This window comes from Podarcis cretensis, assembly GCF_951804945.1.
Source record: "Podarcis cretensis genome assembly, chromosome: 1".
NCBI lineage: Eukaryota > Metazoa > Chordata > Lepidosauria > Squamata > Lacertidae > Podarcis > Podarcis cretensis.
The window spans coordinates 107,146,871-107,166,204 of NC_137170.1; the positions used below are offsets into that span (position 1 = coordinate 107,146,871).

The 19,334-nt window shown below is 41.9% G+C and overlaps 1 protein-coding gene across 2 annotated transcripts in view; it reads left to right on the plus strand.

The window, feature by feature from the left end:
• The window catches only part of GALNT13 (polypeptide N-acetylgalactosaminyltransferase 13), a 161,389-nt gene that overhangs the window by 125,011 nt on the left and 17,044 nt on the right, over positions 1 to 19,334 (plus strand). For both annotated transcript variants that reach the window (XM_079979338.1, XM_079979339.1), the window contains exons 9-11: positions 4,219 to 4,358; positions 12,664 to 12,762; positions 15,204 to 15,338. In XM_079979338.1, coding sequence (XP_079835464.1) covers positions 4,219 to 4,358; positions 12,664 to 12,762; positions 15,204 to 15,338 — 374 coding nt within the window. The remainder of the gene's footprint in view (positions 1 to 4,218; positions 4,359 to 12,663; positions 12,763 to 15,203; positions 15,339 to 19,334) is intronic.

The following is a 19,334-nucleotide window of genomic DNA, read 5'->3' on the forward strand; positions in this document are numbered from 1 at the left end:
TTTTGGCATCAAAAGCAAGGCTTCACAGCCAAGCAGGGAGGCATTTGCCTGCTTGCTCTCGAGCAACCCCTTGGAACCCTAACAGTTTCTATAAAGAGCTTTTGCATAGTAATTCTGCTTTCCAGGGCCACTTTTCACTTGACATTTTGTGGCAGAGATGGGAGACTACAGACTCGGGGACAAAATGTGGCCCTCCATATGTCTCAGTCTGACCCTCAAGACTCTTCCTAGGCCACACCTACTTCCTAGTTACAACCCTCATTGGTCCTCCTTTGCACCCACCTTGAGTGGTTTTGCCTGGCTGGAACGTGTCTGTGAACTCTGCTTCTTGCTTGTCTGGATGGAGGGTAGAGAGGGATGTCTTAGTGTTTATAGAAGCAAACTTATCCTGTAATTGTAACATTAGCATTCTTTGCCCTGCCTGTGTCTGCTTCTGACTCCAACCACCACTGGCTTGTAGCTTTCAGAAGGCTGCCTATGAGGAAATGTGAGCTTTGAACTGACAAATGTGCTGCACCCTCTCCCATAAGATATTAAGGAGGAGTGGACATGGTACTAAATACCCAGATTTAGGGACTCTAGAACCTGGATACAGAGCTGCAGAGCTGCAGAATAAGTTCTGAGTCACACTGTAAGTAGGTACTGTTCAGACTTCAAAATGTATTTGGTCATATGAACATGATTGAATTAACATTCTACAGCAAGGCCATCACTCATCTTATTAGTGCCTGAACCTTTCTACCCTCACCTCTCTGTCTATTTCCAAATCGTGTCAGTTTCAGATTGTCCCTTAATAATATTAATTCTTTCCCATTGCTTCATAAATCTTAAATTAACCCCCCCCATGAAGATTCATATTTGAACGTATTTTTCCACAATATATGCCAATAGGTTCCATTCCAGAATCCCGCACACGTTGGCAGAGTGTGTGTTAGCCTGCTGTATCCCTGCTCCACCCCTTTTCATGACGTCTTTAGGATGTTCTGGGGCTACTTCCTTGTTCGGCGCTGTGTGCATGTGTGCAACCCTGCATCATTCAGACACACCTAAATCAGGATTTGCTTGTTTGTTGTTGTTGAGCTTTCACTGAGGTGTTGTTTTGCTGGCATAGCAAAGGCAAACAGCAGCAGCATTGGAGAGCTCAGAGCTGACAGCATAAAGTCTTCAGAGTAGCTTTGGATGTTATGATTAAGCAGCCACACTGGATAAGCAACTGATATTTGTGCATATGTTTTGGAGTGTGTTCCTAGCGCAATGTGTCTGCTCTGTGCTTAGATGGATGAGCCCTATCTGTTTGGACGCCCACACATTTCCATAGTTAAGTTAGGCTACTTCTCTTTTTGCACAAATCGGCTCCACCTCTTTGTGGGGATGCATTGCAGACAAGCCACCAAGCCTCCCCCCTCAGTGTGGGGGGTGGAACTGCGTCCCGCCTTATGCTGGGGAGGCCCGGCAATGCCAGTTAGCCAAGCGGCCAATCAGGTGGCTTGGGGGCATGGCCGGGGCCGATTTAAACCACAGCGTGACGCTGAGTTGCCCCTTTTCAGCCTCACGCCATGGATCTCCCACCCTCCTGCCCTTTCTCAGGTTGCGCCTTTCGCCTTTCTATGGACTTTGGTTGGTCACTGTTGAGGGGCCTGGCAGAACTTTTGCCACTTGGCAAATTGGCACTGGCCACTTGGTTTTTGCTGACTTCGTAGCAATCGCCACAACTTTGTAAGGTTTGGTGGTTAGGCATTGGAATAGCAATGTGGGGGGGGGGAGGGAGGTGCGGCCCTCACCTGCCCAAGGGTATTCCGTTAAAGGAATCCAGGGGTGTGGATCTCATCCAAAGCCCGGGGAGGGGCTAGGGCCATGCCATGACCCCAGCGGGAAGCGAGGGGATGCTCAAGTGGATCCACATTGGCGGGGCTCTCCCTACTGGTGATTTACCCTTACCAGGCTCCTTGCAAGGCGGGCAGGAGTCAGATATAGTCTGTTGATGCCAATGCCTAAGCCAATACTGCTCACATTCTGTAACCAATAAAGTTGTGGCCTAAATTTTGCCCATTAACATTAACCTAAAATTCTGTGTCCTTGTGTCTTCATTCTCATGGGGGTGGCTTGGGGCTTTGACACGCAATATTCAAGGAAGCATGAAAAGCAGGTGTATGGGTCAGGTGCGCATCCACTGTTGCCTATTGATTGCACTGTCTGACACTATCCAAAGTGTCATTATTGATAGCATTTACAAGGCTAAGTATTTGAATCTAAAATCTGTAAATGTTTGTGTATACGATGACAATATTTTTTTTCTTTCAAAGAGCAATATTGAAATTTAGACAAAATCATCTGCACAGCTTAGCATAATGATTTCACTGAACCCGCGTTCACATGAGTAAGATGTGGACATTTTTGTGTGTGAGTCTCTCTCTGTGTGGGTTTTGCATTCCTTGCTGGGAGCAGATTTGTTCTATTTGAAAATTCATCGAAAGATTTATATATTGTTGAGTCTTGGCTTTTTGTGGGAAAACAGTTCCACCTGCTGGATGCTGTGTGTAAAAGTCAGCATTTCAGCAAACGTATTTAAGCTACCAGTTAATTTCTCTTTTAACTAGCACCGAGGGGGGGGGGGACCCTATTTAGTCTTAGCTTTGCCGCTGCTGCTGCTGCTGCTGTTATTTAAACTAAAACAAAAAACCCTATACTTTGAGTTTGCTTTTTGGTCTCCCCTCAAAATTCGTCTGTGCCTTGTGATCATTTAACTCAGGCTTTCCAAGTAGTGACACTAGAAATCTGAAACACTGTTCCTATTGAAACCAGAAAGGCAACTGTCGGCTGCTGAAAACAGTTCTGCCCACCATTTTTTATTTTATTTTTTGCAAAAAAAAAGCAAGTATTTCCCAAACTTTCCTCCCTGTGAACCACTTAGAAATTGCAGCAGGTCTCAACTGACCACATAATGATATTTCTACCTGCTGTAGCAATTGTAATGTGCTGTGATAGATGCCGTGTGGTTTTTTAAATTGTGCATTGCAGATTGCAGTATAAATAAATTATATATGCCCTTTTTCTGAAAATAAAGGGGAGTAAGTTACATTAACTATTCCTTGCACTTTGATACCACTGAAAAGTACATTGCGAGATCATTTTTATCAAATGCTGCTTTTTTATATGACAGGCCTCCTCCTAATACATGGTTTAAACCAGTGCTCACAAGATAAGAAAAAGGCCTGCGAAAAGCTGCCATCTATTCTTTGATTATATATAGGGAACAGTTATCGCAGGCTTAATGAATGTGATGGCAATTACCTGGAGGCTGCCCAAATCACCCATTCATGGTCAGTATGCCACAAGGTCAACTCTAAAGGGCTCTTAGCCATACTCATGCTTCTACACTGTAGTGTGGCTAGCATCTAGCATCGGTGGTGTGTGGCATGTTGCACAGGTCAAGAGCCCTTGAAATTGTACAGCTGTTGTTAAGCTGATAACAGCCTTCATGCATCTGCAGCTATCTTTCAGTGATGCATGCTCCTTGCATCTTTGTTTATTGACCTAACAGTATGAAACTAGCAACCACATGCATATATACTTTTCCAATTTCCATCACATTTTTTTTTCTCCCCTTAGCTCAGCTAGTCTACAATTGTATCTGCCATACTTTCGTTTTTCATCAGGGTTCACAAACTGTCAGAAGACTGATCTGGTGAAACGTACATAAATGTAAAAAGAACTGATTCATTTATGCTAACAACACCTGATGGTATAAAGGCTACAATAATTGCCTGTCTATACTGGTACAGTACCATCACTTCTGTAACACTTTTCCAGATAAGAAATTAAACAGTACTGGCAACTGCAGTGCAAATGTGCATGTAGGCAAAGTTTTTTCTAAAGTCTTTTTTAAGATAGCAGGCTAGTTAGTAATCTCTTCTCCATTTCATGACACTTTAGTGTTGCAACAGATACAGGGAATTGTTTCCCCCCCAACAAATGGGGAATTCAATCTATAATATAATATATTCATTCTATAAATAAAACATTTGTTTATGAAGTGCCTGCCTGAAAGTTATGCATGTACAATAACAAAAATAGGGAAACGGAGGTAGGTAAATTGGGAATATCATTAGTGTACTGTAAGCTTTTTAAAAAATGTAATTAACTACTCATTGTCATTGGGGATGGTTTAAAAGAATATGAATATTAATTACTATTTTTCCTCCGATTTTTTTTTTACAGGCGTTGTCAAAGTGGATTATGGAGACGTATCAGTCAGAAAAGCACTGAGAGAGAACTTAAAATGCAAACCGTTTTCATGGTACCTAGAAAATGTCTATCCAGACTCCCAGATTCCCCGACGATATTACTCCCTTGGAGAGGTATGAATTATTTATTTTGCATAAGGATGGTTTTTGGTTGTTGCTGTTTTTTTTTTTTTAAAAAAAAAGATCATCTGAAATGAGCCCAAGGCTTTTTAATTGTTCCCTGTGTAGCCCTTGACACTTTAAATGTTATACATTTAGGTAACTTTTAAGTAACATTTTCTGAAAATATGTTAACATTTTGTTTTTCATGTGATGAGGGAGAAGGTTGAGCGTGTGAGCTCTAACTCCACTATCAATATTGCTCTTCACAAGTTGGAGGAGTAACTTCTGAAGCTGTGTGTAGGTGCTTTGTGTAATTTGGAGGCCTGGGAAATCAAGGATTTAATGTGTGAAAGTGGGCTCCACACATTGGAAATGTTCTTCAATGTAGAATTTATCCTTGGATGCTGTGGAGTCCACGGCAGAGCTAGTGTGCTTATCCTAACTCTCTCTCTCTCATTGCATGAGAGGATTAGAGCTAAATCTCCCAGTTCAGCCTAGAGTGTCTCGTGCCTGAGGCCTCTCTACTGTCCTTCCTCCTGCCAAGCATAAAGTTTAAGAAAGGAGAACTTGAGGAGAAATTGCAGGTGACTTGAAGGATTGTACCCCCCCCCCAAAAAAAACTTCACTTTCTTGATTCTTCACAATACAAAAACCTAAACAAAGATGGTTGCCCAGTATCATGATTTGCATTGCATATGTGCCGTAACTAAAAAAAAAGAAAGGAGGGCTTTTATTTCTACTTTAGACAAATCAATTGCTTAGTCGCATCTCCAAAGATCTGTTTGCGTTGTGAGTCATGGGAAATCATTTCCATGTTCACTGACATGAGATCTCCTCCTGAATCTGGCTAAAACTTTTGAAATCTGCTTCCAAGTGTCCCGTCCCGTCCCACCCCACCCCGGCACCAGAATTTAGAGATTTGGTGCAGTCCAAATTGTCAGATAATTTGCTATTGTAATCTTTCCTTGTCTTTCATCTCGTTTAATTCTTAAATGCTGTACATTTTTTTGTTTGAAACATCTGGCAGTGATGTATTGAAAAAGTGGAGTAGGAGGGGTTAAATTTGCTTTACAAATGACATTCATCTCCACTTTTAGAATTATAAATTACAATGCCAGATCAGGTTTCACTCCAAGGCTTGTCAGTCGAAACCAGGTTTAGAGAAAGAAACCTAATAATAATTCTAGGACATTTTTTAAACGGCACACTTAATAGGCGTGAAATAATGAGAGTTTTGCCACGTAACTGACAGTTCAGGGAAACTAAGGTAAGTGAAGTTACGAAACAATCATTAAAAACACATTATTTTCACCAATAAGTGCTAGGTTTCTATGGAAACAAGAGGAGAATTTCAAGCAGCAGCTGTGAAATAAATATTGCTTGTCAGTTTCAGCTTCTAGCTGTCCACTGAGCTTATGAGGACATCCCACCCCCTAGATTCCTGCAGATAGAGCTATGAGGTTTGTTGCAGGGATGGGAGACCAGGTGTTTTTGGATTCCAGCCAGCTCTAGCAACAGCAGGAGATTCCAGCAACACTTGGAGGTCCACATGTTTCCCATCCCAGCTTTACAGGGAATAGCAATAGTAACTGTTGGCACAAAACTTTCATCGACGCAAGCAAGTCTTGTACGTTCTTCAACAGCAGGATTTTATTTTTTTTTAAAGAGAGTGGAGAGAAACAAGTTCGAGGAAAAAGCCAAGTCTAAACTTAAAATACAGCAGCAATAGAAGATACAGTGGTACTTCGGATTACAAACGCTTTGGGTTACAAATGCTTCAGGTTATAGACTCCGCTAACCCGGAAGTAGTACCTCGGGTTAAGAACTTTACCTCAGGATGAGAACAGAAATTGTGTGGTGGCGGTGCAGCAGCAGCAGGAGGCCCCATTAGCTAAAGTGGTACCTCAGGTTAAGAACAGTTTCAGGTTAAGAACAGACCTCTGGAACAAATTAAGTTCGTAACCAGAAGTGCCACTGTATAACAGTTATGCAGAAATATGCAGTATGCTAAGCATGTCTGTTTTTTTAGGGACACGGGTGGTGCTGTGGGTTAAACCACTGAGCCACTTGGGCTTGCCGATCAGGAGGTCGGCGGTTCGAATCCCCGCAACGGGGTGAGCTCCCGTTGCTCAGTCCCTGCTCCTGCCAACCTAGCAGTTCAAAAGCACATCAAAGTGCAAGTAGATAAATAGGTACCGCTCCGGTGGGGAGGTAAACGTCGTTTCCGTGCTCTGCTCTGGTTCGCCAGAAGCGGCTTAGTCATGCTGGCCGCATGACCCAGAAGCTGTACGCCGGCTTCCTCAGCCAATAAAGTGAGATGAGCGCCGCAACCCCAGAGTCAGTCACGACTGGACCTAATGGTCAGGGGTCCCTTTACCTTTACCTTTAAGCATGTCTGTTTAGAAGTTAGCCTAAGCAAGTGTGTTTAGGGTTGCAGCCTTCATTGATTTAGTCTGTTTGTCATGCAAAACAAACAAACAAACAAACAAACTCACTGCACCAAAGGCCTCCAGGAACAGAGAAGCACGTCTGCTCACCATCTGGGGATTATATTCCCATTGCTTCCTTGCAAGGCAGAGAACAGGAGTGAAGAAAATCATGACATTTCTTATTTCGCAAAGCTTAAAATTAGTGGGCACACAATGTATAATGTCTGTTATTACAAACTAGAGACTTCAGTTGTTCACATCAGCATTTATTTATATTTCCCTTTCCTTTTTATTTGATTTCTTTTCTTTACTTGCTACTTATGAAAATAAAAATGAAATTTTAAGCTTTATTATGACTTTCTGTCATAATGAGGACTGAGCATCCTTGGTGGTCAGGGAATGCTGATTGGTTGTTTGAGATAGAAGTAAAACCATGGGAGAAGGAATGGGATGAGCAGCAGGTTTGTTTGTTGTTGCTTTTTTTGTTCTTTTGCCTATCTTATGTATCTGTGCGTTTGTTTATCAAAAGCTACTGAGGGGGTCTAGCAGAACAGTAAGTGATTCACTTCCCCTGATGTAAATCACCCACCAAATTGAGCAAGGCTATTTCCACCTAAAATCAGATTTAAATAGATCTAGATCAGAGGTAGCCAATGCGTTGCCTTCTAGATCTTGTTGGACTCCAGCTCCATTAATCCCGAAGAAGCCTAGTTAATTGTCAAACCATGGGAGTTGTAGTCTAAAAACTTATGGGGGAAACCACATTGGCTACCTCTGACCTAGATAATTCCTGTCATCCAGGGAAAAAACCTGAAACTACCCTGACTTTGAGCACCTTGAGGAATATTAGAGACTGGCTAGATTCCGCCCCCACCCCCAAACACAATGGGACTAAGGGAACTTTCACTACTACCTCTTTCAGGCTTGCTAGGGCTACAACTACCTGCAAGAAGGCATCTACCAGTCCCACTGCTTACTCGGCCAGTCTTTCCCTGGCACCTCTTATTAGCAAGGAAGTGCAAGGTCTTAGTCTCATCTTTCCAAGAAATATGTCCACGTTCTTAGGCTCCACAAGTTGAAACGTTTCCAATATAGCTGCATAAGCAGCTGCCAAAGGTACATCTGCTACCACTGCTCAAATTACAGCATCCAAGTTGGAATGAATACAGTCATAGAATCATAGAATCATAGAGTTGGAAGAGACCACAAGGGCCATCGAGTCCAACCCCCTGCCAAGCAGGAAACACCATCAGAGCACTCCTGACAAGCCTCTGCTTAAAGACCTCCAAAGAAGGAGACTCCACCACACTCCTTGGCAGCAAATTCCACTGTCGAACAGCTCTTACTGTCAGGAAGTTCTTCCTAATGTTTAGGTGGAATCTTCTTTCTTGTAGTTTGGATCCATTGCTCCGTGTCCGCTTCTCTGGAGCAGCAGAAAACAACCTTTCTCCCTCCTCTATGTGACATCCTTTTATATATTTGAACATGGCTATCATATCACCCCTTAACCTCCTCTTCTCCAGGCTAAACATGCCCAGCTCCCTTAGCCGTTCCTCATAAGGCATCGTTTCCAGGCCTTTGACCATTTTGGTTGCCCTCCTCTGGACACGTTCCAGTTTGTCAGTGTCCTTCTTGAACTGTGGTGCCCAGAACTGGACACAGTACTCCAGGTGAGGTCTGACCAGAGCAGAATACAGTGGCACTATTACGTCCCTTGATCTAGATGCTATACTCCTATTGATGCAGCCCAGAATTGCATTGGCTTTTTTAGCTGCCGCGTCACACTGTTGGCTCATGTCAAGTTTGTGGTCAACCAAGACTCCTAGATCCTTTTCACATGTATTGCTTTCAAGCCAGGTGTCACCCATCTTGTATTTGTGCCTGCCTCTCATTTTTTTTGCCCAAGTGCAATACTTTACATTTCTCCCTGTTAAAATTCATCTTGTTTGTTTTGGCCCAGTTCTCTAATCTGTCAAGGTTGTTTTGAAGTGTGATCCTGTCCTCTGGGGTGTTAGCCACCCCTCCCAGTTTGGTGTCATCTGCAAATTTGATCAGGATGCCCTTGAGTCCATCATCCAAGTCGTTGATAAAGATGTCTCAGCAGGCCACTGGGTAGTCCTCCTCTCCATTCTGAAGCCCAAGATGTTTAAGCCCTCTGACTACTCTGAACTGCTCAGCTGACTGACTTTTGAGCAGTTGTAATGGAAAGTAACATTTCTATATCATCATTTGGAGTAGGCTCTAAACTGAGTTATAGGTTGTGACCCACTGGATTAATTGCAAGTCTTCTCCCACCAATGGTCTTAATTGTGAACCATGCTGTTTCACTGCTGTCAGTTTCTCAAACAACTAAGGAGCTAAATTCACTCCACGATCAGGTAAAAGGATGTTCACAGGAGCAATCTTGAAAACTGCCTGGACCATTTCCCCATTTCTGAGGTCATATGGGGCTCAGCAGGATTACTAGCCTGAGTGACAGGGAAATCTCAAGAGTCATGGGCAATGTTTTGGCTCTATTAGTCTTCTGAGATGGACCGTCTTCATGGTATTCTCACTCCACAATAATCTAGGGTACTGGGAAGCCTAAAGCTGACCAGGTAAGCAAGCGTTAGGAAAAGACCCCACTGGAAACAGCTGTTTTAGGTAGATGATGGTGGGCTCTTTCTCCAGGCTGCTAATCTCTCCCCAAATATTTTGTCATAAAATAGTGAACAAGTGTTCAAGTTCTCTAGGACTCTTCATCATGCTTTATATGAAGCAAAGTCAGAGGCAGGGAGTGAGAAGTAAAAAAAATAGCTGTCTTGATGCTGAAGCCACAAAATCTATGTTTAAGACAGACTTAAGATTGATAATTATTAGAGTATTACTTTGTTTATCTAATGTATTTTTTTCTCTCCACCATAAAATATTTGCTAAGCAAAACTTAATATAAGATTGGTCTCATTCTCTCTCCTGGCAGTTTCCTTCTGATAAAAGCTGCTTGAAATGCTAACTATAGCTGACAGGCATAACAATAAAGACTAATATAGCACAGTCTTAGGCCACCCTCTGTCAAATGCTGCTTCATCAACACATTTTTTTGCTTTTTTGGGGGATGCTGGTCCAGCGATATTAGATTATAAAAACAAAATTATCCTATAAGTAGAATGCAACATTGCATAAATTAGGGCAGTAATATTGTGCGTCTTTATCATAGTCGTTTTCCTGTCCAACAAATCGTAAGCTGGCTTCGCTTTTTCATATCCGCTTCCAATTTCCCTTTATCAAATTATAAAAAATATTCTTTTTATCTCCACCTATTTTACTCTGGAACTAAAAATCTGGCTAAATTTAGTGTCTAATTATTTTTCCTCTGGAATCCAATAATTCAGATGTCCCCTGGTTTACTTCATAATCATACCAAATGATTACAGCTAAGAAAAATAAATAATCAACTCCTGACAGGATTTAAGTGAATAGGAATGGATTAGAAAAAAGTGAGGGCTTACATTGTCTGGATAAAATCAGTTTTAAATTCTGTCATTCAATCCTTCTGAATTCCAATTAGATTTCCCCCCTATTATTGTTGAAGGTTCAATAGCTTTGCAAATAATAAGGGGAAAGGGGTGCATTGCTTTCGGTATCCTCTGTAGAATCAACATGGAAATACTCCTGGAGGAGCCTTTTGGACCATGTAGGTGTGCTGGCACAGCTTCTAAAGAAACAGCCAGAAGAGAAAGCAGCTAATAGGAGCCTTGCATGTGTATCTCTTTATTCTTCCACATCCTGGTGCACTCTGTTCAAAAGATCCTATGTCACACCTCCAAACACTCCATGGATAATACAAGACAAAGTCTAGCTAGTTATGTCTTTTGAACCCAGCTTGTGGTTTATTTATCTCCAAAAAAGCAAACACTGAGTGGTTGCAATGGTTTGTTTTTGACTTTCTGCTCCTGCTTTGTTTGAGGAAAATAAACCATGTGCCCAGGTTCCAAGCATGGCAAGGGAGGAGCTCCTTAGCAGTGTGCACCTACCCTTTTTCTTGTTCCCATTAAGCCATAGTTTGAGTATACCACTGTCTGATATATGAACTGGGCTACTGGCATCTCCTGAGGATCTCAGAATTGGGAGGTGGCAATCATTATGTACATCAACTGGGTGAAAAGAGATTTCCATGTGGCAACGTTCCTTAATGTTTAATAGATTCATTAATTAGATTCAAAACTAATTAATCAATTCATAACATTTTAATTAACTTAAAAGGTGTTCCTGATTGATTAATTAATTAAGAGTGCTTTCATCTCACTCTTCATTATATGATTGCAGGGCAGGATGCAGTGGAATTAAAACACATTTTAAAAAGCATACCAAAAGAGCAGATAAAACACAGCAAATTATTAAAAACTGCCAATTTCTACCAATATAGAACCCATAGCCTCTTTATTTGCAGTAGCACCCAACACTAATACCTAGCAAAGGCCTAGGTAAAGGTAAAGGTACCCCTGCCCGTACGGGCCAGTCGTGTCCGACTCTAGGGTTGTGCGCCCATCTCACTTAAGAGGCCGGGGGCCAGCGCTGTCCGGAGACACTTCCGGGTCACGTGGCCAGCGTGACGAAGCTGCTCTGGCAAACCAGCACCAGCGCAGCACACGGAAACACCGTTTACCTTCCCACTATAAAGCGGTCCCTATTTATCTACTTGCACTTTTGAGGTGCTTTCGAACTGCTAGGTGGGCAGGAGCTGGGACCGAACAACGGGAGCTCACCCCGCCACGGGGATTCGAACCGCCGACCATGTGATCGGCAAGCCCTAGGCACTGAGGTTTTACCCACAGCGCCACCCGCGTCAGCAAAGGCCTAGGCAAACAGAAATAACATAGGCTGTGGCACCAGTTGTGCTTTCCTAGGAAGGACATTCTGTCACTGGGGGGCCACTGTACAGAAAACACAGTCCTGGGTCACACATCATTGGATCACTGACTTTTAATGCTGAAAAACATTTTTTTTTAAAAGTACTTACAAATACTGTAGCTAGATGGCAACATCTTCAGAGCATTCTCTCATCTTCAGAGAGGAGAGGGGATGCCTTTCCTAAGACAGTATCTGTTAAAATAAACTCATGCCTTATCTAAAAACAAGGTGTCATTTTTTCTTTCTTTCATAATATTCTCCCCACTTGAGGGAACGCGGGTGGTGCTGTGGTCTAAACCACTGAGCCACTTGGGCTTGCCAGTCGGAAGGTCAGTGGTTCGAATCCCCGTGATGGGGTGAGCTTCCGTTGCTCTGTCCCAGCTCCTGCCAACCTAGCAGTTTGAAAACACGCCAGTGTAAGTAGATAAATAGGTACTGCTGCAGCAGGAAGGTAAATGGTGTTTCCGTGCACTCTGGTTTCCATCACGGTGTTCTGTTGCACCAGAAGCGGTTTAGTCACGCTGGCCACATGACCCAGAAAGCTGTCTGTGGACAAACACCAGCTCCCTCAGCCTAAAAGCTAGATGAGTGCCGCACCTCATAGTCGCCTTTGACTGGACTTAACCATCCAGAGTCCTTTACCTTTTACCTTTTTTACCCCACTTGGAAATTTATGCAGCTATAATTTAATGAATTTAACAAATTAGTTGTTTAATCGACTAACATCCACACTGTTAATTGCCTAGGACTATGGTCCTAATCTATAAGGAGTTTACTTACTAAAGAATAAATCGCATTGAGCTCAGAGGTACTTACCTTCAGGTAAATATTTTTTAATATTGTGCTGTCAGGTTTCTATAATCTGATGCTGTTCCTAATCTTAAATAATTTTCTTCTTTTTTTTCAGTGACATGTGGATTATTATTTATTTAATTATTTTAAGCAATCTTTCAACAATTTTTACCCTTCGGTTTTCTTGTTTGTGTTATTACCCCTAGATCAGAAATGTTGAGACGAACCAGTGCTTAGATAACATGGGACGCAAGGAAAATGAAAAAGTTGGCATATTCAACTGCCACGGTATGGGAGGAAACCAGGTAAAAATGAAGCTCACTTTATTGTCAAAACAATTTTGGGAAAGAATTTTTTTTTTAAGACTGAGCACATTGTAACAATTGTGAAATCAAGCCAGTGTTTATTACACACATTACTCTTTCCACACTTTCCAGTCTGGATGGCTTTAAAAGGGGTGGTTAGACCAGTTAAAGATAGGCACGACAACAACAACAACAACAATAATAATTTATTATTTATACCCTGCCCATCTGGCTGGATTCCCCAGCCACTCTGGGCGGCTTCCAACAGAATATTAAAATGCAATAATCTATTAAACATTAAAAGCTTCCCTAAACAGGGCTGCCTTCACATGTCTTCGAAAAGTCTGCTAGTTGTTTTTCTCTTTGACATCTGGTGGGAGGGTGTTCCAAAGGGTGGGTGCCACTACCGAGAAGGCCCTCTGCCTGGTTCCCTGTAACTTGGCTCCTCGCACCAAGGGAACTGCCAGAAGGCCCTCGGCACTGGACCTCAGTGTCCGGGCAGAATGATGGGGGTGGAGACCATCAATGGTTGCTAGCTGTGCTGGTATGTACTGCCTCCAGTATCAGAGGTCGTATGCCCATCCTCTTCTGCTTCACTCCACCTGCCAAAAGGCAGGGGAAGGTGTACAGCTACAGCCTCCTGCTCAGTTAGGCAACACCTCTGAGCATGCCCAGCCCAGTGAGCTGCAGAAAAACTCATAGGCACCTCCTGGAGAAACCACTGCTTCCCTGCTGTGGCTTCCTTCCTTCCTTCCTTCCAGGAGCAGCAAAGGCCTTGAAACGTTTGGAGCAAGACACCTCATGAAGTATATGCTGTTTCAAGTTTCAAGCAAGACCTAAGGCAGTAATTCCGCTTAAAGGCTTTATTGAGGCACCAAGAACAACAAACAGGGGCAAAGCAACTGCATATATATATATATATATATATATATATATATATATATATATCTGAAGGCTTGGGCCACTCCCACTCTCAACATGATTGGCTGTCTAAACCCCCAAGCTGCGAATCGTAGCCCAGTGCTTAAGAGCCAATGCTGGTAGCCCAAACCCTGACCATGTTACGTGATTGAATATAATCAAATCAGAACACGGACTCGAAATCCAAGTCCAAACTCAAGCTCAGGTGAACACAGACCACTGCAGACGTAACACCTCATTTTGCCGTTTGTTGCTTCCTTGACTGGGTAGGCTCCCAAAGATGAGAGAGGGCATGGGAGTCAGTGGGAGAGGGGCAGCAGTGCAGACTTTTGCCCTATAGAGCAAAATTTGTAAATCCAGCACAGTTTAAAGGTATAAAGGTCCTTTTATTGCTGGACCTTATAACTAGCTTAGAAATCCAAAAAAGATGAGGCTGGAATTGTAACATTCAGCACTGTGTTTGCCATTCTAAAATCAGTTGCTAGTTGCCAATGTAATGCTGCACATGTGTATTTTGGGTTTAACCATATGTAAAAATGCCTTGCAAACAGCTCTAGGGCATTGTATCTAAATATTAGAACACGTGGAAGTAAAACATGCTTGAATCTGCTTTTAATAATCTTTTCCCCTTTTAAAACACCCTAATTGGTAACTTAGTATGATTTGCATGCATTCCCTAATTGGTAATGCAATCAAGTTCAATTTGCATGCTTTGCCAAAGGCTTTCAACAATTAATTGGCGAAAGGTTGCTTTCAACAATTAAGAGAAGCTACTTTTCCTGTAGATTTCATTAGAATACTTTAAATCAATTGGGAGGTGAATTCTAAGTAATTGGGAGTCTTGTAAATAATTAAAATAGCTGCCACATAGGTTGCTTTAATTTGTCTTCATTGTTTTTCTGACCTGGGACTACCTTAATCCCATCTGGCAGTGTGGAATTCATAACTTTTCCTCCCTTGTACGCATATTTTTCCCCTTCTCTCTTATCTTCCCCTCACCCTCCTTTCTCCCTAAAGAACAAAGAACAGAAGGTTGTGGTGATATTGCTACCAGGATTCAGTGTAGTGCTAAGCCTAATGTTCCATCAGTGCAACAGATTATTATTATTATTATTATTATTATTATTATTATTATTATTTTATTAACTTCCACATTATAATGTGTGCATTTTATTTAAAAAGGGGGCACGAAGCAGTCACAATTTAAGTACTTAAAAATCCACGTTTCCTGAAACCAGTGACACTTCAAAAGCAGAGCAGGCTAACCTTTGGCGCTCCAGATATTGCTGAACTACAACTCCCATAATCCCTAATCAGTGGCCATACTGACTGGGGCTCAGGAGGGTGCAGAACAGAATGCAGAAGTAGCTTCAGAAACAGCGTTAAGAAGATGAAAATGGGACTCCGTAATTGCTCAGGGTGAAAAGGAGAGGGTGTTATTGTGGGGTGAGAATGGGGCAGGAAGTCCCTTAGTAATACAGACTTTAAAAAAAAATAATGCCAATACCTATCTCTTCCAGGTATTTTCATACACGGCTGACAAGGAGATTCGTACAGATGATTTGTGTTTGGATGTGTCTAGACTCAATGGTCCTGTGATCATGTTAAAGTGCCACCACATGAGAGGAAACCAACTCTGGGAGTATGATGCTGAGGTATTTATTCAAACACAGAAGGAAACCAAACGTAGTGTTACTAATCATGTTCAACTTTTATTGCCAGGGTCTCAAGATGAACAGGCAAAACCTGTCACATGTCCTAGAATGTGTTGCTGCTTTCAATTTGGCAAAAGATCTTTTGGCCATGGCTGGAGTTGGTGTTTCCTGTAATTTGTCCACAGACCTATGAGCCTTTCAACTTTATTCAGAATATCTGGGGGAAACAAACCTTGCCTGCACCCACCACCCCACCACTGACTTTTAACTCCCGATGTCACACAAACTTGAAATATTCCAGGATACATCTAACACAGTTAAGTGTGGTGAGGAGGTGTATATTGGTTGAGTATGTGCATACGAAGTCCAAGGTATGTGTGTGCATATATGTACATGTGCGCACACACACATCATGGTAAAATTAGTAAGGCTTGGTAGGCCAGTTGTGCAGGTCATGTGATCAAAGAAAGCAACGAGAAATGTTTATGCATTTGCAGGTATACATAAAATATTAAATTAAGTGGCAATGTTGTATTAGAAGGTAGAAGAGCTGGTGCTCAGTTAGCTAAGTTTGTGGCTTATGTCAGGAACATTTTCTTCGTTGTATCTGGCATGAAGTTTTCAGTCCTTTTTCCAACTTCAGATCCAGATCCAGAAACTGTAACTTAGGATTTCACACACACACACACACACACACACACACACGTGAGAGCTCAAATTGTGTTTGGAGTCTGGGTCGTAACCAGGGGCTAGTTAGGTTGGATCCTGCCAAGGGCTCAGAGTAGCTAGGAGCCTGCACATCTGTGCACTATTAGAATTGTTCAGTGGCAGAGCATGAAAGACAATGAAAAGCAAACTTTTGAGTTTCTGGTCTGGGGGGCGTTGATACAGGTCCTTGCTACGGGTGCAAGAGACCTTGGGTCCATCTCTGTTTGAAGTGCCCTCTGTAGACCTACCCACTATCCCAGCCACCTCCTCTCCTGATCGTCAAATGTTCATCATGAAGCTCTTCAGGGCGATTCCAACCAGGGTTCCCAGTTGCAGGGAGAATTCTAACTCTGATCAACTGAATGCAGTTAGAATCCCCCTTTCGGACCTTGGTGCAAAATACATAAAGGCTAGGAAATAAGACAACACACTAGGGAACTTGGGGTGGGATTTTCCACCTCCCCATTTCTAGCCTACACATGCTGTTTTGAATGCCTAAAGAGAGATAATTTATCACTGTAGTGTTTTCTTTGTTGGGCTCAACTGTTCAGAAACTACATCAGGAGTGGATCTTAGTGCTCCCATCTTCTAATGGCAGTGAGTCACTAGGTATAAATTATACCAGTGCCCCAGGGTCTATTATAGTCTTCTTATAACTTTGGGGACTGTGGAAGACAGTGCTTTTGACTTACTATGAATGGCCCCAAACCTTCCTATGTACAAGACTGACATTTCTCCTACATTCCACAACAAGCTCTTAAATTGACTGAAGGCACCATTTGGGCTATATCTTTCATATACCCACATGATGAGATTGCAAATAGAAGTGTTTTCGGCAACTGGTGCTAGAGAATGACTGAACTGCAAGCTTGAGTGCAGAAGGAATGGGGGGGCGGACAGGGATACACTTTCTGGTTCACCTTGAAAATAGATTTATATAGTAATTTTTGAAACTTATAATTTCTGCAGTAATCTGCTTCCCAACATGCCAATAATATACAAGCCCTCGCTCATTATTCCAAGGCTGCTTTCATTCTTGGGGAATGATATACAGGACGATAAAATATGCAGTACTGTAAATTACTGTGACTCGATCCATGATTGTACATCCATAAATACTGCTGCTGTAGAATATTTGGGATGCAAAAAGAGAAGATGATGATAGTTTCATCATTGTAAAAAGGCATATTATAAGAAGTATATGGGTACTGGAAAGCTGTAGAACTAGTCGGAGCAGTGCAAATCATTATTTTGCAAATACTTGAATGTAGCTTGTTAGGAAAATATTCAGCAATTGAATGTACTCACTGAACTAGTTCACCCAAGTGTATTTTGCACTTGACAATGATAGCATCAGATGGTAGCGTTTGTGCGTGTGAGCACAGACCATTTGCAGATTGAATTCATATGAAAGTTCCCACAGCCACAGAGGAACATTTCATTCAACCAGCACCTGTATATGATTTTAAAAATCCACCAGTGGCATCATTCACTCTCTTAAAGCATGTAAAGGCACAAGGTGAGTGGACTTGTGTTCTAAAGTCAAGTGCTGATAAATCAAATGCTGTATCTGCGTGGAGCAGCCCAGTATCCCCTCAGCAAACGGCGTTTGCACTGACATCACCTCTCTGAAAGCACATGATAGGGCCATTACCTTGCTTAAGCTAAACACATCTGGGTCTGGTCAGTACCTAAATGAGAGACCTGCTAGGAATCCCATGTATACTGCCACTTTCCATAATGGAAAAAGCAAGGAATAAATGATAGAAAATAAATAAATATCTGAGCTATTGTAGGGGAAATTTCCATACAAACCATTTGTGGGTGCAAGTAACTTCTTTGGATAGGTTGGGAGTGGTTTTTGCATTTGTTTTATTTTACTTCCAGTTCAGTAATACATTTTTGGGGTCCTCCTGTTCAGATTAGTGCTTCCATTTTGACGTCATACAGTGGTACCTCGGGTTACATACGCTTCAGGTTACAGACTCCGCTAACCCAGAAATAGTACCTTGGGTTAAGAACTTTACCTCAGGATGAGAACAGAAATTGTGCGGCGGAGGCGGCGCAGCAGCAGCAGGAGGTCCCATTAGCTAAAGTGGTACCTCAGGTTAAGAACAGTTTCAGGATAAGAACAGACCTCCAGAACGAATTAAGTTCTTAACCCGAGGTACCACTGTATTTGAAATGTTCAATGGATTTCTTTTTAAATAAAAATGCTTTTTCTTCTGCAGTTATGGTTCCACAAGTGGAGAACCACTACCGAAAAGGCCCTTGTGCTGCCCCTCCGACCTCTCATGGAGGAGGCACAAGAAAAAGGGCCTCAGATGATGATTGCAGGATCATCCTATGGAGAAAGGCAGTCCTTGAAAGGAGGAGAACGATTTTCCCAACTCCCCCTCCTCTTCATGGTCCCATAAAACCTGTTATTGAAGGTTCCCCCAGTGCATATTTTCAAGGGATGGTGTGGGCTCCAGGAGAAAGGGGGAGTCAGCAAAAATATTACCATCTCCTCCTCTGTTAAAAGATGTCTCCCACTGGAACAATAGCACTAGTAAGACCAACTGGATTCTGGTCTGTGAATTCAACTTTTCCTCAGTGAATTAGAAAAATACATATTCACACCACAGAATATATATCTGTGATATATGTGTCACCCATTAACAGAATATTTTTCAGTTAAGAACTGCTGTTCTCTTAAGATGGAAATACATGGATATATTATCAATTAGTGAACGAAACTTCTAGTAATCTAGTAAGATTAATCTAGTAATCTAGTAATCTAGCAAGTTTTTCTAATAAATTGGCAAAATTGCTAGTTTTACAACATTTGTAAAATTTATTTGATAACATTTTAATGTTAGGTTCAGCTGAAACTAACTCATGCTTGGGTTAGACACACTGAAATTAAATGGACATAATTAACTTACGGCCCATTGATTTCAACAGGCCTAACTCCCAAACATAATAAAATATGGATACAATCCTATGTTCAGAAATGGTCCACAAAAAAATGCCTAATCAAAAACATGTTTTGCTGTAGATTGAGGGCTTTTTTGTTTTTAATAGCTTGCAAAAACGTGTAGAAGCATCTTGTAAAATCTGTGTTGGCCATTAGATGGAGCCAGCAAAAAAGAAATATTTTATGGCTCAGCTCCTATATTAAGAAACTCTGTTAAGAAGACAGCTTGTCATTATTTTAATCTGTAAGTTTTGTTATGATGTTATTAATTTACATTCATACAGAAAATAATTTTAATAAAAATTGCAGCTACTCCATGCTGAAATGTA